We start from the raw sequence: 27,957 nt of genomic DNA on the forward strand, positions 1-27,957 counted from the left end.
TACATGGTGTAGCAAATCACCCAATTATTGGCAACTTACCGTGAGCACAGCTGTTGTCTTAATACGTCGCACAATCTCATGTCACCTGTGCTGTGGAGTGCCACAGCAGACTGAGCAGGTGCAGAGAGTAATGGAGTCGGAGCACGCTCTGATGGACAAACGTAAGTTACACAAACGTAAAAACCTAGCCAGGCCCAGGTGTCTTCCTGCTGCTGTTAGTTTTGTCCATTCCTTTGCCATCGTCCTTATAATTCACAGGGAAGCCATTGTGTTTGATAAACAGGGACATGTTAGGCAGATGATTTTCAAGTTTTGTCTGCACTCACCATTTCACATCTCTCTCTTTCCACTCTTTCTTTTCACTCTCTGCTCTCTCAGGAGTGCGGTCCCAGTCTTCCCAGGGTCCGGTCTTCTCCTGTTCTGAGTGTACGAACGGCGTCGGCTACACGTCTCAGGTTTTCCTCCACCAACACATGAAGAGGAGCCACAATGAGATCTACTGCCAAATGCTGAAGAATGGACAGATCCCAGTCACCAGCTCTGTAACAAGCCACGAACAAGGTGACACAGACAAACTGATTTTCAAAAGACAGAAGTCTTTCCACACTGGAATAAATCCATTCCAGTGTAAAGTGTGTGATAAGAGTTTTGTCCAGTTACAGCAGCTAAAGAGACACCACCGTGTTCACACTGGAGAAAAACCTTTCCAGTGTTTACTGTGTGACAGGAGATTCACTGAGAAAAGTAGTCTAAAGAATCACCACCAGAGTGTCCACAATGGAGAACGACCTTTCCACTGTGAACAGTGTGGAAAGCGGTTTAGTCGGCTAAGTAATCTGCACAGACACCAACGTGGCGGCCACACTGGAGAAAAACCTTTCCACTGTAAACAATGTGACAAGCGGTTTCGTCAGTTTATTAGCCTAAAGACACACCAGTGTGGAGACACTGGAGAAAGATCTTTCCACTGCGAACAGTGTGACAAGAGATTTATCCACTTGAGTAGCCTAAAGATACACCGGTGTAAACCTTTCCACTGCAAACAATGCGACGAGAGATTCAGTCAGCTCGATAGCCTTAACACCCACCGGTGTGTAGACACTGGAGAAAAATCTTTCCACTGTGAACAGTGTGGTAAGACGTTTAGTACCATATCCAGTCTGAGCAGACATAGCAGTGCCCACACTGGAGGAAAAACATTCCCCTGCCAACAATGTGGCAAGAGTTTTAGTAAGCTAAGTTGGCTGAAGAGACACCACCTTGTCCACACCGGGGAAAGACCATACCACTGCAAACAATGTGACAAGCGGTTTAATCGGCTAAGTACTCTGAAAATACACCACCGTAGCCACACCGGAGAAAAACCTTTTCACTGCAAACAATGTGACACGAGGTTTAGTGCGTTTCGTAGCCTAAAGAGACACCTGTTAGAGGTCTGCAAAGGGGGCTTACTCCCGCAGGACCTGCAGGTCCCGTCGCAAATAGTTGCGGCGCAGGCGGTCTTTTAATCACTGCGGGCGGGAGCAGGCGGTCAAAATAAAGCCAGCGGACCCCGCAAAATCCCGCACTCTCCCGCAATAAACGAGACATAGAGCTTGTATCTATACTTTAGCAAGATGTGAACATGTAGAGAACGTAATTCGCCCTGCTGAGCACGCACCTACAGTACGTGGACTGGAGTCTCTCTTTCTCTCTGTCTCTTTCTCTCTCTCTCCAACCAACTCTCTCGCTCTCTCCATCCGTCCGTGGCTCTGTCCCTCGCCCTCTCTCTCTCGCTCTTCCTCTCTTTCTCTAATTTGTTCATACGCTACCGTGAGCAGCTTGTCATGGCGACATTGTCACTAATAATTTAATATAACTATTTGTATATGTCCCTCCCTCCCATCGCAATATAAACACTTTCCCACATGTGTGTGCAACCCCTCACAAATGCTCCTCTCATCGCGCTCACTTATTTTGGAAGGAAGGCTGTTGGACGCGCGTAATTTTTTTTTTGCGGGCGGGAGTGGCGGACAGGAATTTACAGCGGGCGGTCAAAAATGAAATCATTGCGGACGCGGGCAGGAGTGGTCAGAAATCAAGCGGGGGCAGGCGGTAATGGGATTAAAAAATCAGTCCCGCGCAGACCTCTAACACCGGTGTCTCCACACTGGAGAAAATCCATGACACCAGAGTGGTCACAAAGACACACACACACACAAACACACACACACACACACACACACACACACACACACACACACACACACACACACACACAATCTACACGTGCACGTTATGTGCAAGCACACCTATTCTCCTTAAGCTTGGTGCAAGCATGCACAAGTCATGACAAAGGTAGCTTAATGAAAAATAGTGATGTTTTGATTAATGCTTTGTCTTCACATTATACATATTTTTATTTGCTTCACCATCTGATGTCTTATTGTTAAGGCGATAAGGTCTAAATATGTTACTCTGCCTAATTAATTGACTTGTGATGTGGTGACTCTTCTTTTTTTTCCTTTTTTTGTTGTTGTTGAAAGTTTTACTTTTGCACAAGACTGGATAGTAAGTCTGACTTTACTGCAAGTGTTTTTCTTTAAGATGGGACTAAAGTTGTGACATCCGGAGTTATTAGTCTTTTGTAGCCAGATGATCAGAGAGTGGAGAATCCCAGTGTTAACAGACCTACATCTACTGCTTTGAAAACCAATCCTTATTCTGTCCCAATATGAAGGACTTCCCTGATGAATTTGCATTGGTCCTGTGATGCTGCTGTTATACTTTTTTAAATCTCCAAATTGTTTCCACTCAGTTCTAATCCCTACATTGAATTTAGATACTAGTCTGGCTATGTTGGCCAGACTAAAACATGTTTTATTCTTTGTGTGTTAATAAATGGAGTAAGTTCTGAGTAGTTGGTTCCGTTATTGGAACATAACCTTTTGTCTTTGAGAGATGGCTGTCTGTGGTCTGCAACCGCCCTCTCCTTTTGGAATCGCCCGCCCCTAGTGTCTACTATCCTTGTCTCAATAAGTCTTACATTCACAATGCGTTCATCGGTGCTTCATTCAAAAAAGTATAAACTCATGCTCTGCCAAAAACTAATAATTAAAAACACCTAGTTAGATCCCTTACATCCCACTTAAAGCATATTTTTGGGAGTGATTTCTTCCCTTATAGTACAGTGTATAGTAAGTGAATGAGACCCAGAATTACCCTAGCTGTCAAACATTTTGCTAGGGATGTTGAATTTCAATCTTTGTTAGATATGTTACTAGACACCTTTACGAACACATTGGTGAAGAAATTGTTTGGTAAGGAATTTATTCCCATATTTGACAGATATTCTGCTAATTTTCCCTGACTATATGGGGAGACTATGTTTTGCACCCTGTCCGTCCGTTACCAGCTAATCTCTGGTGCCGTTGGCCCGGTCGCTGCCAAACTGCACCCACACTCCCTGGATGCCTATTCAGAACCTCTACCACACATTTTTCACATGGGCCTGATCTAGCACCACTGTGAGGCTGATTTTTGTACTCCTACAGATTTTGTTCAGTTTTTAACCAAATGGCTCAAATCATGAACACTGTGCAATTTCGATGAGGAAGAAATGCAACTTCAACATTTTCAAATCAGCCTTATATTGGCTCTATACTGATTCGTGTTTTTCCTATAACTCCACCGATCAGTGTAAAACTTGTATGTGCATTCCCTACAGGCCAAGGAAAAACCTTTGCCACAGATCTTATCAAGAAATCACACAAATCAGTACACAGTATCTCTATAGTGATCTGATCTAGACGGATTTGTCCGATATTTCATATTCTATCCTAATTGGCTAACATTGGCTTCCAAAGTTTGCAGGATTGGTCCATTTTAAACAAAATGCCTCAAATCATGCAGCCTGCCGTTTCCGAGAAATTTTGCACGTATGTTCTCAGTATGTTCTCACTAGGTTACGGTACAAATTCCACCCTTTTCACATTGGACTGTTACAGCGCCACCAGCAGGTCAACTTTTGCAAAACACATTTTTGAGTAATGAGCAAGTGCATTCTCCGGCACCGGCGTCAGACACGGCGTCACCGGTAACTGCCAACAATTGCCGCGGCAGGCACCGCCGCACAGACCGGCAGTGGACGAGCACCCGCGCTGCGTTGCCGGCAGCCGCGCTGAAACACCGGTAACTGCCGCGGCAGTGTCTTGGCAAAAACTCGATAGTCCGACGTCCAATTAGTCCGATGATGGTTAAGGTTAGGTTTGGGTCAGGTTTAGGCATAGTTTTACTGAGGTTAGGGTTAAGGTTAGGGTTGGTTGGGTACCGTCAGACTAATGGGAAGTCGGAACAACGCTACGCACCGGCCGACAGCAGCTACGGCAACTAATGAAGTGGCTGTTGTCGGCAGTTACCGGCAACGCCGCTGCCAGACAATGCACTCCCTCTCCCTCCATTTTTGGAATAAAATGCCTCAAATCATGCATGCAGCGTCTGGTTAGATGGATGGATAGATAGATGGATAGATGGATACCTTTATTACCCCAAGGGGGGAAATCAGTCACCCAGTGGCAGCAAAGCTGTTTAAGGTTACAGAGAAGTATGAAAAGAAAGAAATATAAGTACTTTTGTGTACAGTGGAAAAAAGAGGCACCAAAAAAAAAGAATATATACATAGTGTCAAAGCATTCAACGCTCATAAGTGTCAAGTTCTCACAACACAAATAGCAATACTTAAAGCAAAACTACTGTAATCAGTGCGGTACCAAACAAAGTGTCCAAACAGTCAATGTTAGTCAGTGCTACACAAGTATCTCACGCCATGTCAAACACAAGCAATAATGGTCAATACTACCAACACAACCCAATAGTGCAGAGCCAAACAAATAGTGTCCATTGGTCAGTGCTAAAAAACTAAAACACAAAGAGTGACGCAGAAAAATGCCACATGGACCCTCCCTGGAAAGGTCCTAGAGCAGAGTCCGTACAACTGTTGTTCCAGTTAAGTTAGGTTACAGTTGTCCTTGTCAAGTGACCGTTGTGTGTCTCATTTTATGACTTGAGAGCAACCGGCACAAAGGACTTTCCCAGTCTCTCGCATCTCCGTCCTGGGTAGAGGAACCGTCTTTTTCTCTCTTACTCCAGTAACCGAAGATCTCAGGGTGGAGGGGGTGGGAGTAGTTATTCAAGATGGTGTCCAGCTTCCTTTCCGTACGCCCCCTGGCTACTTCCTCCACCCCCTGCAAAGAGGACCCAACGATAGAGTCCGCCATCTTCACCAGTCTGAGGTTGAAGGTGTCACCTGCTCTGTTGTTGCCCCCCAGCAAGTTATTTAAAAAAAAAAGAACACTAGCCATAACAGATTGGTAGAACATCTGTATCATCCTGTTTCACACACCAACGATCTCGGTCTTCTCAGGAGGAACAGCATTGTCGGACCAGTCCAACGACCTGTTCAGGTGCACTCTTAAGAATTTGTAGTTGTCCACAAACTCCACCACCTCCCCATTTATGGTGCTACTCTCTTGGACATGCGGAAGTCCACCACCATCTCCTTGGTCCTACTAGCGTCAAGCCGGAGGTGGTTAGCCTCGCTCCGTGGCACAAAGTCCCTCACCACACCATCATGCTCAGCCGGGTTTTCACCAGAGATCTGGCTGACCACCACAGTGTCATCTAAGAACTTCTGTAGATGACAGGTCTTAGAGTTGAAGAAGAAATCAGATGTGTAGAGAGTGAACAGGAAAGTTGAGAGCATAGTGCCATAGGGGTAACCTGTATTGCTCACCAGAACATCACACCTACAGTTATGCAGCCTCATATACTGCAGTCTGTCCGAAAGTTAGTCCGTAATCCCTGCCACCAGGCCCTTGTCCACCCCCATCAGTGTGAGCTTCTCCGCAAGCAGAAAAGGCTGGATAGCGTTGAAGGCACCGATATTAAAAGCTAGATGCCTCATTCGCCTCTGCAGTTCATTGGACGTGCAAATGTCTATGGTTAAAGGCACTGGAGAAGTAAAACATAATTCTGACTGTGCAGCCCAGACCTTCGAGGTGGGTGAGGGCCTTGTTGAGCATGTAGGTGATGGCGTCGACAACCCCAATGTCAGCTGGTAAGTAAACTGAAGGGGGGTCCAAGTGTTCACTAACGCCGTTCTCAGTTGGTCGCTCAAAGGCCTTCATGACCTGTGATGTCAAGGCAACTGGCCTGTAGTCGTTGAGGACCAAGGGACGGATCTTCTTAGGCACCAGGACGATGCAGGAGGACTTCCACAGCTGTGGCACCCTACCCGTCCTCAGGGAGAGGTTCGAAGAGATGCGTGAACGGGACAGCAAGCCGGTATTGCCGTGCAAGGCCAAAGAAGACATGGCACCCTTTTCACATTGACCTATTGGCGCACCACCAGGAGGCCACAATAACCTATCTGACCGGGCAGGGACCTGTGCTCAGAAGAGCACTGCTTCTGGGGTGCCCGCTGGCCTACTGGCCCATGCGCATGCCGCTTAGGCATGGATGCCTGGCGTCGGCGCCGGTTCGATTGCATGACCCAAACAAGTCACCTTTTTTTGCATTGGAAGCACAGAAATCCTGAGAAATAAGCAAATATTCTGTGACTACTTGAAAGTATAAGGAAAAACGAAAAATAGCTAGCAGTGGTTAGTGGTTTGGTTAAATATTCTTGCAGTGAGTGGTGTAAGTGATATTGTTCTATTTTAAATACGACGTGTTAAATAGCTCTGTATAACCATAGTCATGGTCATCTCTCAATGGCATACTGCTCCCTTTTCAGAACAACATCACTGGCGATTTCACCACTCAACAGACTCCATCCACCTTTGCACTAAGCTGCAGAGATGCTCTGATGCTTACGTGTCATTATGCTGCTTTACTGATTATCCTTCATTGTACTTATATAAGCTGCCATAAGCTGCCAGCCACCTCACGATCATAGAAAACACAAGTGATAACGCATGACTGAAGATACAGGGCATAGTTGTATTGAAAAGGGGAAATGTTGATGGGGTTGTTGTTTATTAACTTATCACAAACTTGTTGGCAACTTACCATGAACACACAGCTGTCGTCTGAATACATCGCACAATCTCTTGTCACCTGTGCTGTGGCACTGCATGTGCCAGTGCCACAGCAGACTGCGCAGGTGCAGAGAGTAATGGAGTCGGAGCACGCTCTTCTGGACAAACGTAAGTTACACAAATGTAAAAACTTAGCCAGGCCCAGTCTATTCCTTTGCAATTGTCATTATAATTCACAGGGAAACCATTGTGTTTCCTAAACAGGGGACTTGTTAGATTTTCACATTTTGTCTGTACTCACCGTTTCACCTGCCTCTCTCCCTTTCTCTCTCTCTCTCTCTCGCTCTCGCTCTCTCTCTCTCTCTCTCTCTCTTTCTCTCTCTCTGCTCTCTCAGGAGTGAGGTCCCAGTCTTCCCAGGTTCAGGTCTTCTCCTGTACTGAGTGTACAATCGGCATCGGCTACACGACTCAGTTTTTCCTTAACCAACACATGAAGAGGAGCCACAATGAGCTCTACTGCCAAATGCTGAAGAATGGACAGATCCCAGTCACCAGCTCTGTAACAAGCCACGAACAAGGTGACACAGACAAACTGAAAGACAGTTACAATCGTTTCAATACCTTTCACCAGCGTGTCCACAAGGGAAAAAGGCATTTTCAATGTGACCAATGTGGCAAGAGTTTCAGGCATTTAAGTAAACTCAAGGAACACCAGTCGGTCCACACTGGAATAAAACCATTCCAGTGTAAATGGTGTGATAAGAGTTTCACCCAGGCAGGAACTCTAAATAGACACCTGCTTACACACACTGGAGAAAAACCTTACCAGTGTTTACTTTGTGACAAGCGATTCTATGAGCAAAGTAATCTAAGGAAGCACCACCAGATTGTCCACATTGGGATAAACCTATTCCAGTGTCAATATTGTGATAAGTCTTTCAACCGGTCAGGAAGTCTAGATAGACACCAGCTTGTACACACTGGAGAAAAACCTTACCAGTGTTCACTCTGTGACAAGCGATTCACTCAGAAACGTAATCTAAGTCATCACCACCAGAGTGAGCACAATGGAGAAAAAACATTCCAGTGTGAAACGCCTATCACACCATTTGATACGAGTTTCAGTCACTCAGAAACTCTAAAGAAACACCACCTTGTACACACTGGAGAACAATCTTTCCAGTGTTTATTGTGTGACATGAGATTCACTGAGGAAAAAGATCTAAAGAATCACAACCAGAGCGTCCACACTAGAGAAAAACCTTTCCAGTGTTCACTCTGTGACAAGCGATTCACTTCACAACGTAATCTAAGGAATCACCTCCAGAGTGTTCACAATGGCGAAAAACCATTCCAGTGTAAATGGTGTGATAAGTGTTTCAGTCAGTCAGGAACTCTAAAGAGGCACCACATTGTACACACTGGAGAAAAACGTTTCCAGTGTTTATTGTGTGACAGGAGATTCACTGAGGAAAAAAATCTAAGGAATCACAACCAGAGCGTCCACAATGGAGAAAAACCATTCCAGTGTAAATGGTGTGATAAGCGTTTCAGTCAGTCAGGAACTCTGACGAGACACCACCGTGTTCACACGGGAGAAAAACCTTTCCAGTGTTTATTGTGTGACATGAGATTCTCTGAGAGAAGTCATCTAAGGAATCACCAGCAGGGTGTCCACAATGCACAATCCACTGTAGTGTGGCAAGAGGTTTAGTCGCTGAAAGCAAGCCTGAGAAAAACCATTCCACTGCAAACGATGTGACAAGAGGTTTAGTGACTTTCTTAGCCTAAAGACACACCAGTGTCTCCAACCATGACACTGTAAACAGTGTGGTCACAAAGACGCTGACAGTCTGCAAATTTGCACTTCATGTGCAAGCACAGCTATCCCTCTTAACGCTTGGTGCAAGCATGGACAAGTCATGCCAAAGGTAGCATGATGGAAAAATTGATGTTTTGATTAATGCTTTGCCTTCACATTATACATTATACATCTTTGTATTTACTTGACCAATGTCTGATGTCTTATTTTTTATTGGATGTCTACTCTAAATATGTTACACTGTCTAATTCATTGACTTGTGTTGTGGTGACTCAATGTTGGGATGAAAAGCCAACATTTTATTTTATTTTTTAATTTATTTTATTTTCAAAGTTTTACTTTTCCACTAGACTAGATGTTAAGTCCGACTCTACTGCCACTACTGCAAGCGTGTTTTTCTTCACAACAGGGCTAGAGTTTTGATGTCCTACTTGATGTCAGCGTGGATAATAGAGCACAATGGAGTTTTTAGTCATGTGTAGCCAGATGATCAGAGAGCGGGGACTGGATAGGTTCTGGATTTGCATAGGTTCTGTGATGCTGTTATTATTTATTTTTTATCTCAAATTGTTTCCAGACAGTTTTAATCCCTACATTGAATTTAGACACTAGATTTGTTATGTCAGACTACTAGAGTGTGAGAGAAAGTGTTATTCTTTGAGTGTGTGTGTGTTAATAAATGGAGTAAGCTCTGAGTAGTTAACAGCAGTTGGCTCTGTTATTTGAACATAACCTTTTGTCATTGAGAGGTGTCTGTCTGTGGTCTGCAACCGCCCTCTCCTTTTGGAATCACATCATCAGGTACCTATGATTTCCGCCCCTAGTGTCTGCATGTCCTTAAACAAGCGTGACTGTCGCGAGTTCGAGTCCCGTTCCCAACGACCTTTGCTGCGTGTCTCTCCCCATCTCTTTCCCCATTTCCTGTCAGTCTACTGTCCTATCATTAAAGGCATAAAAGCCCCAAAACAAAATTACAAAAAATGTTTTAATTGTGATATTGTTCTATTTAAAGTATGAAGTGTTAAATAGCTATATTAGCAATTTCATCACTCAACCGACACAATCCACCAATGCACCAAGCTGCATAGAGTAGGGGGTAGAGAAACTGTCATTAGAACGCGAAGGGTTCTCAATTCGATCCCGGGCTCCCCCAGAGTTGGTGTCGAAGAGTCCTTGAGCAAGACTCTGAACCCCTAATTGCTCCCGGTGAGCAGGTTGGTGCCTTGCATGGTTTCCTCTGCCATCGGTGTATGAATGTGTGTGTGAATGGATGAATGTAATGCACAATCTCTGTAAAGCGACTTGGATAAAGGCCCTATATAAATGCACCATTTACCACTTATGTTCTGATGCTTACGTTTCAATATGCTGCTTTGCGGATTATCATTCATTGTACTCATGAAGCTGCCAGTTACCTACCTCACTATTAGAAAACACATGCGATAAATCATGACTGATGATACATTGTATACAGTTGTATTGAAAAGGGGAAATGTTGATGGGGTTTCGAAATTCCCATGCAAAGCTAGATCGTTTTGAATGAAAGCAGCTTCAGAGGTTGTTTACAATGAGAGGGAATGGGAACTACTCTCTCACTCTCACACACGCACGCACGCGCGCGTACATACGTACGTTGATCAACAGAGGAACCCAGAGTCAAAGCCAATGCTTTTGGCTCAGTCAACAGTGCCCCTCTGTGGTCAGAATGATAGATGATATTCTGTCAAGGTACGTCAATGGCATGGAGGGCTTACATAAATCTGTCAAGGTGTCCATGGCAGAAAATCAGAAAATCATAGAAATAAAAAGAAGGAAAAAAAAACAACAACATAGCAACATAAATAATACAACAAATATACAGTATGAAAATAAAATAAAAAGAGAAGTTGTGAGTGCAATACAGTGTATCCTTTGCCATCATTATAATTCACAGGGGAAGCCATTTTATTTGTTAGACGGATGACTTTCAAGTTTTGTCTGTACTCACAGTTTCACCTCTCTCTCTCTCTCTCGGCCATCTCAGGAGTGAGGTCCCAGTCTTCCCAGGTTCAGGTCTTCTGTTCTGAGTGTACAATCGGCGTCGGCTACACGTCTCCGGTTTTCCTCTACAAACACATGAAGAGGAGCCACAATGAGCTCTACTGCCAAATGCTGAAGAATGGTCAGATCCCAGTCACCAGCTCTGTAACAAGCCACAAAAAAGGTGACACAGACAAACTGACTCGCACAAGACAGAGACGCCACGTCTGTAAGCAGTGTGAAAAGGCTTTCCCCAAGTTAAGTTTACTGAAGACACACATGAGTGTCCACAAGGGAGAACAAAGACGCAAAGAAAGGAAACCCCGCCTCATCTGTAGTTACTGTTACGAGCTGTTCAATACGATAAAAAGCCTGATTAAACACCAGCGTGTCCACACGGCAGAAAAGTCTTACAAATGTGACCAATGTGACAAGAGTTTCAAATATAAAACTAACCTCAAGTCACACCAGTTGGTTCACAATGGAATAAAACCACACCTGTGTAAAAATAGCGATAGGCGTTTGAGCCAGTCAGGAAGTCGAAAGAGAGACCACCGTGTTCACACTGGAAAAAAACCTTTCCAGCGTGTGCACATGGGAGAAAAGTCTTACAAATGTGACCAATGTGACAAGAGTTTCAAACTTAAAAATAACCTCAGGACACATCGGTTGGTCCACTCTGGAATAAAACCATACAAGTGTAAATATTGTGATAGGAGTTTCAGTCAGTCAGGAAGTCGAATAAGACACCACCGTGTTCACACTGGAGAAAAACCGTACCAGTGTTTACTATGTGACAAGAGATTCACTGACAATAGTACTTTAAAGGATCACCAGATGTTCCACAGTGGAGAAAAACCTCACCACTGTGAACAGTGTGGCCAGAAGTTTATTCGGCCAAGTACTCTGAAAGCACATCAACGTGCTGTTCACACTGGAGAGAAATTCCACTGCAAAAAATGTGACAAAAGTTTTGTTCAGTTTCTTAGCCTAAAGAAACACCGGTGTCTCCACACTTGAGCAAAACCGTGATGCTGTAAACGGAGTGGTCACAAAGCCACTGACAATCTACAAATGTGCACTTCTTGTGCAAGCACAGCTATCCCTCTTAACGCTTGGTGCAAGCATGGACAAGTCATGCCAAAGGTAGCATGATGGACAAATTGTGATGTTGTGATTTAATGCTTTGCCTTCATGTTATACATCTTTTTTACATCTTTTTGGGATGAAAATCCAATATTTTCTCTTTTTATTTTACTTTTACACCAGACTAGATGTTAAGTCTGACGACTCTACTGCCACTACCGCGAGAGTGTTTTTCTTTACGACATGGCTAAAGTTATGACATCCTACTTCATGTCAGCCTTTGTTATAGAGCACAAGTCTTGTGTAGCCAGATGATCAGAGAGCGGAGTGGAGAATCTCACTGCTAACAAACCTACATCTACTGCTTTGAAATCCCAATATGAAGGACTCTCTGATGACTTTGCATTGGTTCTGTGAAGCTGTGATGATTTTTATTTTATTTTTTTTAAATCACTGAATTGTTTACGGTCAGTTCTATTCTTTGTGTGTGTGTTTTAATAAATGGAGTAAGCTCTGAGTATTTAACGGCTGTTGGCTCTGCTATTGGAACATAACCTCTGACCGTTGAGAGATGGCAGTCTGTGGTCTGCAACCACCCTCTCCTTTCCTGGATCTACCTGTGACCCATGGGCTTACTGGGTCGCCTCCCTCCATACATACATAACACATACATTCTAGCTGCCAGTGAGGATACAGTATACAGGAGAAAACATTGGCTGTCTGGGAAAAGACCCCCCCCCCCCCCACCCCCCCAATCCATTTGGCCTCAATTGATAAATACAGTAGGTAAGTACCTCAAAGTAATAAGCCATGGTATGTTCTCACTAATATATATTTTCATTGCACTATAGGGTTAGGGTTGATCAACTATAGTGCAACTTTGACAAGTTGGCATTTCAGTCTCTCTTGTAGGCTTGTACTGACCAATTGAATGTTATGTTGAAGTTATGGCCTTTACCAAACAATTAGTTAATCTGTAATAACTAAAATATAATCGGATACAACATGCATAAGGCTTTTTCTTTATGCGACTGGTGATCATGATAGGCATTGCTGATGCTGAAGATTACGACTGCTCAATTACTTTCCCCCACAAGGAATTCTAATGACAAATGTTTAAATTCTCCTGGTTCCCTGGCGCTCTGTAGGAAATAATTCTTGGCACCTAAACGCCGCCTTATTTGGTTGGCTGGCTAAATGGTATGGGATTCACTGGGGACCGAACAGCACCTGCTGAAAACATGGCTCATAGAGAGATAATTGCAAGTCCCATAGTTGCATGTGATGCTGAGGTCATGCAACAACCATCAAACGGTTTAATCATCCCTGACAGGACGGGCGTAGCTCCATAATTCTTTTTATGTATTTAGTTTTATTATTGCCCTACTTTGTTGAATGACAGTGTCAATCAAAAGTCATCAAATCATTGAAAAGTATTAGTAGTTTACAAGGGCTTGTGACTAAATAATAATCGATCCATTGGAACACGTTTATATTCCCTCAATTCCTGAAAAGTGACCGTTTGGTGAGATGAGTTTTCCACCAACAGCGACTTTATGTAATTTGATGCATTGTGCTTATATTTTGTGTTTCAGGTTACTTTGAGAATGATGTGTCACGTTTTATCGACAGCAGGAAAGGTTTGGAGCCAGACATTCCTCATTGCAATTCCATTTTCTGTCTGTACAGTGTGTTGGCTTGCTAGCTGAATATTCCTCGTGGGTGAACAGTAAGCCCAACCTCCAAACTCCATACAAGGGCTTGATACAGGCTAATCTCTGGGGAAAGGACAGCAGAGATCCTTGAAGATGTGGATTTAGTCTAAAGTATCAGTTGCCAGTAGCCTTACACACAGATCTCTCGCACAACGGTTTGTCTTGCTAGTAAAAAAAAAAGAAGAAATGGTGAGTAGCTTTCTTTTAAAAGACAAGATTTCCATTAATTTGTCATTTCAGAAAGGTAAAAGACGTGCATTGTTAAATTAATTATTTGGAGATAAGAATCATGATTTGTAATATTCATCCATGTAGGCCAGTGCTTCTCAAAGTGAGGTCTGGGGACCACCAGAGGATCTTGAAATGTTTCTAAGGGGTCCCCATCAAGAAAAGAAAAATGTTTATTACCTTTTTTTTTTTACTTACATCTATTCAAAAATAGCCAATCCACAATCTCATAACATGTTAACATGCGACACATTGTGAGCTTGTAGATCAACAAATCATATTTTGATTTGTTATTTTATTTATTCTTTAGATGAATTTGGGGGTCCTTGAGATTGAGAACCACTGATTGTAGTTTAATAATGGTATGTATATCTGATGTATTTCCATCATAAAGGCTAGCAAGCTGACACAAGAGCAGATAAAGGAGTATAAGGGAGTCTTTGAGATGTTTGATGAGGAGGGAAATGGAGACGTCAAGACGCAGGAGCTGGAGAGACTGATGAGCTTGATGGGAATCAATCTCACTAAAAGAGAGCTCATCCAGATGGCCAAGGACGTGGACAAAGATGGTAATTATGATATTATCTAGGAATGTTATACAGAATCCATCTAATATATATATATACATATGTATATATATATATATATATATATATATATATATATATATATATATATATATATATATATATATATATATATGTAACAGAGGTGAACCGAACCTCCCCACCTGGCTTCGAACCCGGGTCTCCCACGTGAAAGTCCAATATCTTAACCATCACTCCAAAGGGATATCCCTATGGAACGAGAGCAGATACTAGACTTTTGAGGCTTCAGGCTGGGGCTGCGACTCTCTCCGCCACACTCACCCCCCTTTGACCTCCTCCTACGGGGAAGCCCGGATCCGGGTCACGGCACCAATGTAACGGAGGTGATCCGAACCTCCCCACCCGGTTTCGAAGGGACATCCCTATGGAACGAGAGCAGATACTAGACTTTTGAGGCTTCAGGCTGGGGCTGCGACTCTCTCCGCCACACACACACACACACACACACATATATATATATATATATATATATATATATATATATATATATATATATATATATATAAAGGGGGAAAAAGGATAATGTGTAAAAAAGCAGCAGATGCCATTTGCCATACTGTAGCAACCCAAATCATCACTGACTGTAGAAAACTTCACACTGGACTTCAAGCAACTCTTACTTCAGAAGGTTGACATTTCTCTACTATAAATCTTGTGTAAATATTTTGAGATACAGTATGGATTTTAAATTTGTTATGAGCTATATGCCATATAAAATGAATTAATACAAAAAGGGTTTTGAATATATAGCCTGATGTATATCTATAATATTATGATCTGGATCCGGATCTTGAATAGTAAAATCAACAGGAAGTCGTCATTCCTATTTAAAATGAAAATAGTACCGGGTTTGGTAACGTGTTCTATATTAGTCAACTAGTTTATGGGCTAAAACGGCTCCTCCTGTCTCATCACTGTACAATGTAAGTCAAAGAGGAGCTTATTTTGAATTACATGTTACATCATGGCAAGATAACTACACAACCCAAACCTCTACCAAAGTATAGTCTTTAAGTTATTAATTTGTCTTCACATTTTGACATGGTGACAACTTTTGCCAAGACCACCTATTTTCAATATTGAAATATGTCATTAATATACCTTAGAGGAGTTGTGTGGAAATAGAAAATCGAACCTCTGTTCGAAGTAGAGGGGTGTGTGTGTGTGTGTGTGTGTGTGTGTGTGTGTGTGTGTGTGTGTGTGTGTGTGTGTGTGTGTGTGTGTGTGTGTGTGTGTGTGTGTGTGTGTGTGTGTGTGTGTGTGTGTGTGTGTGTGTGTGTGTGTGTGTGTGTGTGTGTGTGTGTGTGTGTGTGTGTGTGTGTGTGTGTGTGTGTGTGTGTGTGTGTGTGTGTGTGTGTGTGTGTGTGTGTGTGTGTGTGTGTGTGTGTGTGTGTGTGGGCCTGGCCTGGCCTGAACAACAGCGCCCTCGGGTGGTCACAAAAGGTCCTGTTCAAACTCAACGGGTTCTCACTTGACGGTGAGAACAGTTATCACTTGACGGTGAGGACAGTTCTCACTTGACGGTGAGGACACACATTGCTGCCTATGGGGAGCTCTGTTCCACACAGCTCCAAAAAAGGTTCCCCCCTTCTGTGTTGCCTAGAACTGGAGGATTGATTTTGGGGTTTGTATTGTAAAGTACAACGGTGTGATGTCATCACAGGTTGAAAGTGGTTAACAGGCTTTCCCCCCAAAAAGCTTTTTGAGTATTTGACATAATGTAGGCCACTAGGCCAATAATTTGTTCACGTCTAACTGCATTTAGAATAGAATAACTTCTACTTTGTGACATTCCTTACTGCTGTTATTAACTTTCACCTGTAGATGTCAGTGTTTCTTTGTCTGTCCATCTATTAATGTGCTTGATTCTCTTTACTCCACTTGTATTGCTCATGTGGCTAAGAAACCATAATTTCTACATTTATTTCTTGCTTGTCCAAATAGCGCAGAAGAAAAGATAAGTTGCAGGAGTTGTTTTCAGCAATGGGATGCTTAAGTGGATCCTTAAAGGAGTAGTTCATCCCAAAATGACTTTTTTTCTATTGATTACTCATGCCATGGAGACTAGAGTTCAATAATATTTTTTGTTTTTTGTCACATTCCTAAGACAAAAATTTGATTCGAGTAAATTTTCCCCCATTGATTCCGGATGGTGACCCGTTTCGAAACGGGTCACCATCCGGAATCAATGGGGGAAAATTTATTGTTATCACATTTTTGTCTTAGGAATGTGACAAAAACCAAAAAATATTATTGAACTGTACTCTCCATGGCATGAGTAATCAATAGAAAAAAAGTCATGTTGGGGGTGAACTACTCCTTTAAGTGAAACATGTATTAGGCCAGCTGTCAGTGGCCTCCATAGCCAAATCTAAGTGCCTGGATGTCTTGGGTCATTGGGTCTTGTAGCCTAGATATAATGTCAAAGCAACATTGTGTTGTGACAATGGGATCAGAGGATAATACCATCCAGGTTTTCTTCTCTCCCTGAAAGCTGTTTTAAAAGCAAAGTAAACGTTTAACTGTTTATTAGTACTTTTCTGGGATGCGTTGGTTTCACTTTAATAACTAAGGACAAATGGAGATGTGTAGTTTCCTAGATTATGTGTCATTGCGACCCTAGGTCGTGTTTAGTATGAAAACCTGGAGATCATGTGCGTGCGTCACGCCTCAGCCCCATCTATGATGTCAGACCTCGGTCATCTCCATATTTTGGAAAGTATGGCCAAAGGATAGTGAGTTGTAGCTACTTGATGGAAGGATATGTAAGAGAATTGGAAACTATTATTTGTTATAAAATGAAATGATATACCTGTATATATTTTTCCAATATTCAGGCAAAGGAACATTTAACTGTGACAGCTTCCTGGGCCTGATGGCGTTGTACCATGAAAGATCCAAGAACCAAGATGCTGAACTCCGTGCTGCTTTTAAAGTTTTTGACAAAGAGGCCAAAGGATACATTGAGTGGAACACTTTGAAGTAAGAACACTGGCTATGTGACGTTTTTTCCAAAGGTTCCAGTCCCAAATCTCTCCTCCATACAAGAGAAACCTTACATTTGTATCTGTTTTTTTTCTTTCATGCTCCGTTGCAGGTATGTATTAATGAATGCTGGAGAACCGCTTAATGAGATAGAAGCGGAGCAGATGATGAAAGAGGCAGATAAAGACGGCGATGGGACAATAGATTATGAAGGTATGAACACTCAAATCCAGCTTATTAACCAATGAACCCTGGCGCACCTTCTCTGCGATGCTGAACATTTGGCAGAAATAGCAGATCTACAAGCTGACATGTGTCATGACGTGTTGTGAGCTTGTTGGACTCTGGTCACCTAAGTGATTAAAGCCAACTACATATGTTTTTTTATGAAATATGTTCATACATACTACAACAAATGTTGGTCTGCTATATGCTTCAGTTGCTATCGTTCTTGGAAATGTATACTAGGTTATTATGCACATACAGTATAGGCACTATTTGTATTTAGACAATAAAACATTTCTCCCTACCAGAATACGTATTATGTTGAATTAATGTCATGTGATTCCATTTTAGATGCACATTTAGGTATCTCTACCTATAAATTAATGTGTGCTGTGTCATGAGAATCAACATTTCAGTCCTTAATTTTACATACCCGTATTAAAATATGATTTTAGAAGCTGGGTAACACAATTTTACTGGCAATTCTAACAGTCTATTTGCCACTTTCTGTTTCAGAATTTGTGGCCATGATGACTGGGGACTCATTCAAGATGAGCTGATGTTAACGTGAAAGGAGCAGCTCTTTCTTTGGCTAGTGGGCTGTTTTGCAGGTGGTTTAAACATCGGGCCTTTTTGACAAGGGGCTACTCCTTTTTGAGGCCTTTTTATTTCATATACATCTATTCTGTCAGAATTGTATTGTAAAATGCTCTTTCACTGAAGCAGCTAGTGATCTATAAAGTTCCAATGAAAGACTTTCTGTCAGTGTTTTTATTGAATACAAGGGAAGTGTGTGGCCAGTGGGCTCTATTTTGAAGTGAGCGGTACTGGCAGGGGCGAGCTTGTATACCTGCTATTTTTGAAAAAACGTGAAAATGTGTGCAAGAAACCTATGTCAAGGACCCCCAAGATGATATGTATTTGGCCACGGACCCCGATCTCAAAATATTTAATTCCAGGTACCCCCAGAAGCAGAATTTGAGTTAGAAATGTTCACTTAAAAAATACATATATTCAAAGATTTTCACACATTTTCACAACTTTTCAAAAATAGCAGATATACAAGCTCGCAGCGCTGTGAGCTTGTATATCTGCTATTTTTCAATAGATAAAGTTATTAGGGCCCCTCCACCTTGGGCCCCAGTAACTCAGTCCCACTTTCCTACCCCTTGTTGTGACGCCCCTGGGTAGGCCTACTGGCCCTGTGCAATTTGTATATGATGTTTGAGTCTCACTTAGATTTTATTGAGTATCCTTGATTATAAATGTGTCTGACAAATTGTGACCAGACATCTCAACAAAGATGGTGAAGGTAAAGTATGAACAAAATATATTTCACACCAAGTGTAGGCTAATAATTCAATCATCATTAATTAGAAAAGTGTTTTAGCCTGTTTTATCATGTAAAACGGGGAATGGCTAATACAAATGTCCAGTTGTCTTAAGTGCCCAGTTCAGTTCTTTAATTGGGCTGAATTCAGGAACAGTCCGTGCTGGATGGGATGGGAGCAGCTATCATAACGGGTTAAACTCTCAGACTCAGCCTCAGCCACCCGGATGCAGTCATCATTCGCATCATGGTCCTCCTAGAGTCCTGACAGCCAGCCAGGGCAGCATCTGCCGAGCAGAGCCATGAAAAATCCCATTTTCAATCCCCACTAAAACCACAACAGACAGCCGAGGGAGCCAACCGCACGGAACACCTTTAAGCCACTGCTCCAATCGCTAGTGAGTGGGGACGGGACGGGGGAGGGAGGGATTGGTAGGCTGGTTGCAGCAGCACTGCACTGTGGTAGGCTCGGTTTGCAGGCAAGCATCCTTGCTGTTGTTGTGTGTAACACAAGACCGTGCCGGAGCGAGGAGGAGAGCAGATTTTAGGAGAGAGGAGGAGGAGGCAACCGGAGAACAGGCAGGGACAGGGGATCTTTGTGCAGGCAGGCTCTGGCGGATAGGGTTGCATGCAATCATGTGTAAGAGCCAGGGAGGTCATCATCATCATCATGACTGAACATGGCTGTGTTTTATATGTAAACAACCGATCTGTGTAGCGCCTGCATTGCTGGGGGAAGCAGAGGAGGAGGGCTAGGGTAGGGGGACGAGGAGGGAGCGTTCCCTCTTCCCCACAAATATCACCCCTTCTCTCTCTCTGTCGTAATCTCCCTGCCTGTCTAGACTGTCTGTTAGCCTCCGATTCCTGTTTGAAGTTGACGTGATGAATTAAAGGTACGTATTTACCCGCTAATCTGAGAGGACGCACGGCTAGGGAGGAGCAATGTCACGTTGGCTTGACAGGATTATGTGACTGATTTACACACAAGTTCTGTTGCGCTGTCGGTGTCGCGCAACCGAAAATAACCGATCGTGACGCGCTGTGAGCTTGTAGATCGGATCGGGCTATTTATTTTCACCGCGGGACACCGTCGTGCGGCGACGTATGAATCAGACGTGATGCATGTTGACACGGGGGAACAAAACATGATGATGCATGCATCAGTAATTCTGAGGAATGTGGCCACACAACACTAGTATCCCACAGAGATGATGAACCGTCTTGTATGTTCTTTAATATTGTATGGATGGACTGAGTGGCTCAGTGACCGTCTTTGTACCGCTGGTCGTTCCCTCATTGGACAATGCTGGCAAGGATTAGAATCCATCGCCCGAGAGTTTTGATTGGCTGTCCGCTTCAGCTGCACATGTTCCTCATTATAAGGGTGCCAAAAAGCTAGGATGCTCTGTGGAAAGCAGAATCATGGATCTTTTGTTTTCTCTGTGGCACAAAATAATATAAGATATTTAAGCCACACACAAGATGTCCTAAATTGAGAGCAATAATATCAACAATAATATGTCCCTGGGCGATATGGACAAAATCAAATGTATTTGATCGACTAGTAGTGTGACAATAATATCAAATTGTGAAACATTTTTTTTACAGAAATCTTTTTCATTTGTCCAAGACCATAACTAGTCTCTCATTTTGATTTATTAAAAAAAAAAATCATTTCATTTTCCAAGACCATAGTCTCATAACACTATTAGGTTAATATTGAAATATTACCCAGCCCAGCATGCATAGGCCTATGAAATAACGTGTGTGTGTGTGTGTGTGTGTGTGTGTGTGTGTGTGTGTGTGTGTGTGTGTGTGTGTGTGTGTGTGTGTGTGTGTGTGTGTGTGTGTGTGTGTGTGTGTGTGTGTGTGTGTGTGTGTGTGTAAACTATGTAGGCTACAGTGTTACCTGTACGTGGGTGCAAGTTGTACATTGAAATGTGAACATGCATGTGCCACACTGGTTGATGTTACACATGGCTGGGTTGGTATTCCTTGAATTCTATGTTCTAAGTAACACTTTGCGTCAGTGCAGTGCGTCTGTTGCCCACATCCTGCCCATAACACCCACCACAACCATGGCTGGCACAACCACTTGTGTGTTTTGTTCAGAAACAGTGGGTGGGTGGGTTTCTCTGAATTACTTACTATCTTTTCTCTTTTGTTCATGGTTGTGAAATCTAGGCAAATCTTCAGTGCAGCTGAACAAATGGAACGAAGAAAGGACAATAATGAATTGTGAATTTTGATGGGTGTCATTTGCCTACAGTATACATTTTATCAAAGGCATTGTGGAGTAATAGGAAAATACACTCCAAGCTGAGAGTAAGGATCCATTCTACAGTGTTAGAGCTGGAACTCTCTAATAAATTGTTATTTTAACCAATCTGGATGGGCAGAGTGTATTAATACAATATACAGTAACTAGTAACGAGTCTCCCTACTCTTCCTCGACCCTGGTGTCGGGTAGATGGTTGTCAACCTTTTCAGGCAGTGTTCCCCCAAAATAATCGCATGTGAACTGGGGACCTGACTGGCTTAGTAGGAGTTGAGGCATTACGTTTATGTTTGACTCGGTTCCACAGATAAATATTGTGGAAATAATCGATTTACAAGCTCACAATGCCTCGCAATGCCCCCCCCCCCCCCCCCTTCCCCCCCCCCCAAATCATGTGGGGACCCCCATGTTGAGAACCAATGGTAGGACACCTACTGTTGACAAGTAGTTTGAAGCTCATACTGTATGTATGTGCACCTCTTGCATGAGTGGTAGAAATGTAGTCTTATGTGGAAGAGGAGACCGTTACGGATTGCTGAAGGTGAAAATAGACAATCTACAAGGTCACAATGCATTGCATCACGACACATTGTGAGCTTGTAGATCTGCTATTAACACTGTGTATTTTTTCTAAACATAATTGAGGCAGTCATTTTAAATAATCGTGATATTGATTTGAAGTCGTACTTCCCAGCCTTTTGATAATGTGTGTGTTTCTTACCACCAGGTTTTCCACACAGAGGATATACATATGGCCAAAGCATCTCCAATGCTTCAGCAGACTGTAGGCCAGAGGGAGAAAACCTGTGTCTGCCTGCCATGCGGCACATTACCGGAGAGTGAGGGACAGAAAAACTGCCGTCTAGGAGATTGAAAGCAAACCCGTCCAACTGCAACCCAACATGGCCGCGACTGCTGCCGACACCACCGCTGGCTTCCTTTCCACAACTGCCGCCGCCACTTCCTCCGCAGTCCCTTTCCTTTCCACAACCACCGACGCCAGAGCCAATGTCACCTCCAGGGCGACGACGTTAATGACAGTCACCATAACCACCACAAACGAGACCAGCTTCAATGCCACCAAGCTTCCGGCAGTGGTGGACGAGGGCTCGGGGATGGGGATCTCTGTGCTGGTTCCCTTTGGCATCATCACTGTGATTGGACTGGCGGTGGCCATTGTAAGACATCTGTCTATTGCATCTGTACATCCTGCGTTTGGATTCTGGGTGAAATCTGTGCCCCTGCTTTTGATAGCCACCCTCTGGTCATTATTTTATGGCCGGTGGGGATATGTTTTATCCCTCTTCTAGTTTGATATTTATATTTAATACATGCTGCCCAAAATCCCTATTTTGGGCAACATTTAGAAAATGTTCTACATTAAAACACAAATAAGAATAATTTGAAAATACTTAAAACAATCAGTCTGGCCACAGACTAAATATGGAGTCTGTGACCATTATGTAAAGTTAAAACAATTGCTTTTAGTCATTATGAGAGAACTAGTTATATTGATAAAATACCTGATCACGTTAAATAACGGAAATGTCCTCCATTTTTGTCTCCCTGTCCGTCTCTTTCTCAGATGCTGTATATTCGGAAACGGAAGCGGTGAGGTTTATTTTGTTTTTATGTTCACTAGATGCAGTAGAATCAGCCCTCTTAACATATCCCACTATTGAGTGAACGCTTGATTTATAATTCATTGGACAACTGTTGCACGCGGCAAAAACTGATGATTCCACAGTGAGCTTGTAGATCGTCTATTATTTGTCAGACGACCCTGTCACACATCGTAGTATAAATTACAATATTGTGATACTCCGTGTTCTATTGGTGATTTAATGTTTTGGGGCACGCTAATTTAATGACGTCACTAAACACCTACGCTACTGGAGTTGGCAGATCATTGATATGCATCCAGGCTCGTTCCTATGCTAATGCCCGATGGTGTGACTCCACAGCTTTTGTAAACGTTGAGGTGTGAACAATGTTTTACATCGATGCTTGTGCATGCTCCTGCTCAAAAAGATTCGGGATGGCGTGTACCCGCGTGACACGACCAATACAACACTGGCCATACTGCTCTTGACCTGCCCTGGCCTCTCTGTGCAGGCTGGAGAAGCTGAGGCACCAGCTCATGCCCATGTACAACTTTGACCCCGCGGAGGAACAGGATGACCTGCTGGAACAGGAACTGTTGGATCATAGCCTGGCTGGTCCCAACGCCAAGGTACCTTGTTCCTTCCAACACAACTAACCACTCTGTGGCACTTTTAATCCTTTATTAAGACCTGAGGCCGATTCTACGAATGCCTTCTAAATCACTAGATCTCAAACCTTTCTGTAATTCAAAAGTATTCAAAATGTATCAAAACACTTTTGTTTTTAAACAAATGTTCAAAAATAGCTTTGAACATTTCCACTCCATGTTCAAAGAAAGCATAAAAATACAGTAGCAATAAAATAAAGAAATAAAACCAACCTGTTTTACCAATTTAAAGCCTGCATCCCGTTAACCACCCCCCTCTCCACTCACCGAAAACCCACAAGCCCACGACAGGCCGCACTGCAACTCGTGAGTCTGCAGATCTTCCAACAGAAACATTGTGTACACTTAGCATGTTGTTATACACCTAACCATTCAAAACCAGCTCAGCGGCCTTGTGGCCAGCAACTCGCCTCAGATCATGGACAAGGAATTCCACTGCCCTGCGAGGGCTCTGACTTTAGTAAAAGCAAACTAAACTACTTAACTACTCACTGCTCACTGTTGTTGAAAGTCTATTCTCCCGGGTGGGAAGCCTCTCGGCACCCCACCTTCTCTGTAAAATACACTTTTTGGGCAGAAAATAGAATATGTCCAGTCCACCAGACGAATATTATTTTGTCTACTCCACAGTGCCCTCTACAGATCTCATCAATATATATTACCATTGACCATATATGTAGAAGGCACTGTGGAGTAAACAAAATAATTTCCGGCTGGGGGACGTATTTTGTTTTCCCCCAAAAAAGTGTAGAAAGCCCTCGCAGGGCAGTGGAATTCCTTGTCCACGATCTGAGGCAAGTTCCTGGCAGGGCAGTTAGAGAGAACTTGCTAAGGCGCTGGACCAGGGCTGGTCCCCCCCTGACATCAGTCGCCCGGTCGGGATTGGATTCCATGGCCGGGTCATACCAAAGACACTTGTACATCAAAACCCACCTCTTGCTACAGAAACGGGTCACTAGGCTCCTCTCCTGTGGGCCACATGGCTGGGAAGCATTCCTTAGCTCGATATTAGTACAGCTAACCGCTAAAATAAAGAAAACATGAGCAAATGAGATATATAAAGTATGCTGATAACAAATGCACAATATAATTTCCCCATGTCTTCTGATTGTTCCCTGACCAACCAACCAGCAGGCTTTTGGAAAGAAACACGTAATGCCCAGGCACTATTATACTGAACCTAAGATATTCCTTTTTACTACGACCAAGTTTCAAATACAAATTGAATACATTAAATATCAATACGAGGTAACTGAAAACATGCTTTTTTGCAATAGTAGTTGATGGAGATAGATAGCTTTTGTCCAACCTACCAATATAGGATAAACAGTGTGTGAGAAATAAAAGAGCATAAAATAATAATGATGATAATAAAAAGAAAAACTGTAATCAGGCATTAAAAGCAAGTATATGAAAGTGTGTTGGCAGTGAATTTGCTGTCCTGATCTCCTCAGACAGGTCATTCCAAAGCCCAGGAGGAGCCCTGGTGGCAAAGGCAGAAGCCTGTAGAATCCACACAATGTCCTGTTAATGCTGTATGTGTTTTCCTTTATTTTGAGTTTCATCTGCACATTTCATATACTATGCATGAATTTATGGTTCATATTATGTTATCATTATTTTTGCCATATTCTTTCTAGGATGTTGATGAATTGATCAACTCAATTGAGTTCATCAATATTTCACAGCTCTATTGCATAGTCTGTAGTTTTATTTTATCATTTAATATACATTTATTTTATCATTTAATTGTGAAACGCAAAGGGTTGATTTTTCCTGTCATAATTTCCCATTTTCTTTCATATTTCTTTTAAAGTTTTGACAATGGTAAAAAGCCAAACCTGGTAAAGTATGACTGTATGTGTGTGTGCGTGTGTATTTTTTTAATCTGTGTTCTGTGAACCTGTTCTTTCATATCGCTGATCCTTTATGTTTGGTATCATGGTCAGGGGCGTCACAAGGGGGGGAAAGTGGGACTGAGTTACTAGGGCCTAAGGTAGAGAGGAGCTTTAATTATTTTATACTTTAGCTATTGAAAAATAGCAGATCTACAAGCTCTGTGAACTTGTATATCTGCTATTTTTCAATAGTTAAAGCACAAAATAATGCGTTCCCATCCCCCATGAAGAACATTCATGGGGGGCCCGCAGTGAATCCTTGTACCCAGGGCTCAGAATTTGGTGCGACACCCCTGGTACCCCCAAAATACCTGTCCCGAGCCACACCGACATGCCACCAAAATACTGTAGACCTTAACATCCTGAACAAGGATAGTTGAAGTCAATGGTTCTCAAACGTTTTAATTACGAGGACCCCCCATAACACTGTAACTCTGAGTTATAGACCTGCAAGGCTCCATTTGGAACCCCTTCAAGGAATCCTGAGGGTCCCCACTTTGAGAACCACTGGTTTTACTTACGTCTTATATGGCTGACAGTTGAAAAACTGGTGAATTTAGCTCATCTTTAAAGGGGAAGACCACCCATTTTCAATATTGAACTACTACAACGGTGTGATGTCACCAAGTTGTACTTTACAATACAAACCCCAAAATCAATCCTCCAGTTCTAGGCAACACAGAAGGGGGGGAACCTTTTTTCTATTTCCACACAACTCCTCTAAGTTATATTAATGACATATTGAAAATGGGTGGTCTTCCCATTTAAGTCCACATAATATACTACATCATCTTTTAACATCTTTTCCTTTTTCCGTTTTGGACCTACCGTTGAGTACTTCTCCTTCAAATGATTCTGTTCTACTTATTTATCTGTTCTACGTATTTATCTGTATTCCATTCTAATCTCATTGTAATTACATTCTTTGATTCATTGCAAAAACAAAACAGAATAGAGAAATATTTCCCCTTTCTCTTTCTTCCTAACTTTAACCAAACATAATGTGGCGAAGGCAATTATTGAACTGAATCTACCGTGTCTATTGTATTGTAATGCATAAAGGGCTGTACATAAAGTACAATATCTCCTCCACCAGTTGTCCTTGTTTCTGCAACTAAAAAGTAAAACAAAAACTGAGAAATGGCAGATCTATTCGATTGCTGTACGATGAACAGTGAAAACAGCCAAAGTAAAAATGTGTAATGTAATGTGTAATGGCTGTCACTTACAGTTTTATTGTTTTTTTCCCCAAACCCCTCCCAAACCAACACCCCCCCCCCCCCCTCCCAAACCAACACCCCCCCCGCCCCCCCGCCCTTTTGGTCTGCAGACTCTCACAACCTCCCAAGGGACGACACAGCGGCCCAGTCGACTGGTCTTCACAGATGTAGCGAACGCTCTCAATGCTTAACAGAACTCTTCTCCCAGACATCAGTCTGGGCTTTATGGGGACGGTTGGATGGACGGTTACCCTCCCCATCATGGAGGTGTGTAAAGCTCAGGAAGTAAAAAATAATAATAATAAAAAAGGGAAAACTGGATAGTATCCAATCGATATCCAGTGGATACAAGTATGTTTTTGTGGGGGGTCTTAAATGGCTCTTCTCTCTTTTACCTTTTTTGAAATCGTAAAGAGTCTCCCACTAGGTTTCACAATCACTTCTGTCTAGAAATATTATGTCTTTGATGAATAGTAATTAAATATTTGGGGGTGATGTCCTGTTTGATCGAGCACTGTTAATCTTATGGCACACAAAGGCACTGTAATAGAGCCCGACCGATATAGTGGTCATCGTTTCACTTTTCTGACGACATCGTTACCGGCAGTTATGCAGTCACGGTGTCTTGATTCTTTTAGCCACTTTCCATCCCTATCTTTTGGTCTTGGGCATTCTTGGTGAAAGAAAAGATTCTAAAATGGCAGATCTCCAAGCTCACAACAACATCACTGAATAGATGTTTAAATAAGATAAATTACTTCTTGACAAAATATGTGTTAAAATGGGTAGTTGATCGTCTAGGACTGGGATTGGCATCGGACAAAAGTCTGTGGGATCAGTCGGGCTCTACACTGTAATGCCCTGTTTTTGTGGAATTAACCTTGGTGTCATTGCTGTTGAAATGTCTTGAGTGCTTGTCAGTCAAGTTCCTCTGCACTTTGATGTACTTCCATGTAAGAAATGGGACGATGAGATGGGATGATAATTATGAACATTTCATGTCACTATTATTGTGGCCAAAAGAAATGCGATTAACGATATTACCGTGATAATGAAAATATTTATAAAGCTCTTGAAATTCTACTTCACTTGCATCCCTATTCTGGGGGTTTTGTTTGCCAAAAAATAGTCAATCTACCAGCTCAGGTAGCTCAAGTAGATCGACTATGTTTGGTAAAGGGGTTTGGTGCAGAGAAAAAAAAGAGCGTACCAAGTGGTACTGGATATATGCAGCTCAGCAAAAGCTAATTGATTC

At 42.6% G+C, this 27,957-nt stretch overlaps 3 protein-coding genes across 3 annotated transcripts in view; all 3 read left to right on the top strand.

Annotated features, from left to right (window-relative positions):
• The window catches only part of LOC308287082 (uncharacterized protein), a gene marked incomplete at both ends in the record, with an annotated part of 48,245 nt that extends 36,368 nt beyond the window's left edge, over positions 1-11,877 (top strand). Inside the window, 3 exons of the mRNA XM_080728203.1 lie at positions 379-561; positions 7,412-7,594; positions 10,862-11,877. Coding sequence (XP_080584329.1) covers positions 379-561; positions 7,412-7,594; positions 10,862-11,877 — 1,382 coding nt within the window. The remainder of the gene's footprint in view (positions 1-378; positions 562-7,411; positions 7,595-10,861) is intronic.
• Positions 11,878-12,186: 309 nt separating this feature from the next.
• LOC308287083 (calglandulin-like) lies at positions 12,187-18,264 on the top strand (the record flags this gene model as incomplete). The annotated part of the gene is made up of 5 exons (XM_080728204.1): positions 12,187-12,246; positions 14,281-14,455; positions 17,332-17,476; positions 17,592-17,692; positions 18,221-18,264. 5 exons carry the CDS (start codon positions 12,187-12,189, stop codon positions 18,262-18,264), a joined length of 525 nt encoding a protein of 174 aa, XP_080584330.1.
• Positions 18,265-22,124: 3,860 nt separating this feature from the next.
• On the top strand, positions 22,125-27,015 carry cUnh3orf18 (chromosome Un C3orf18 homolog). The gene is made up of 4 exons (XM_080728512.1): positions 22,125-22,490; positions 22,898-22,923; positions 23,428-23,545; positions 26,813-27,015. The coding sequence occupies exons 1-4, from the start codon at positions 22,215-22,217 to the stop codon at positions 26,891-26,893; spliced, it is 501 nt and encodes a 166-aa protein (XP_080584638.1). The 5' UTR covers positions 22,125-22,214; the 3' UTR covers positions 26,894-27,015.
• The last annotated feature ends 942 nt before the right edge of the window (positions 27,016-27,957 follow it).

The sequence above is a fragment of the Nannobrachium achirus genome (assembly GCF_963921795.1).
Source record: "Nannobrachium achirus genome assembly, chromosome: 6".
NCBI lineage: Eukaryota > Metazoa > Chordata > Actinopteri > Myctophiformes > Myctophidae > Nannobrachium > Nannobrachium achirus.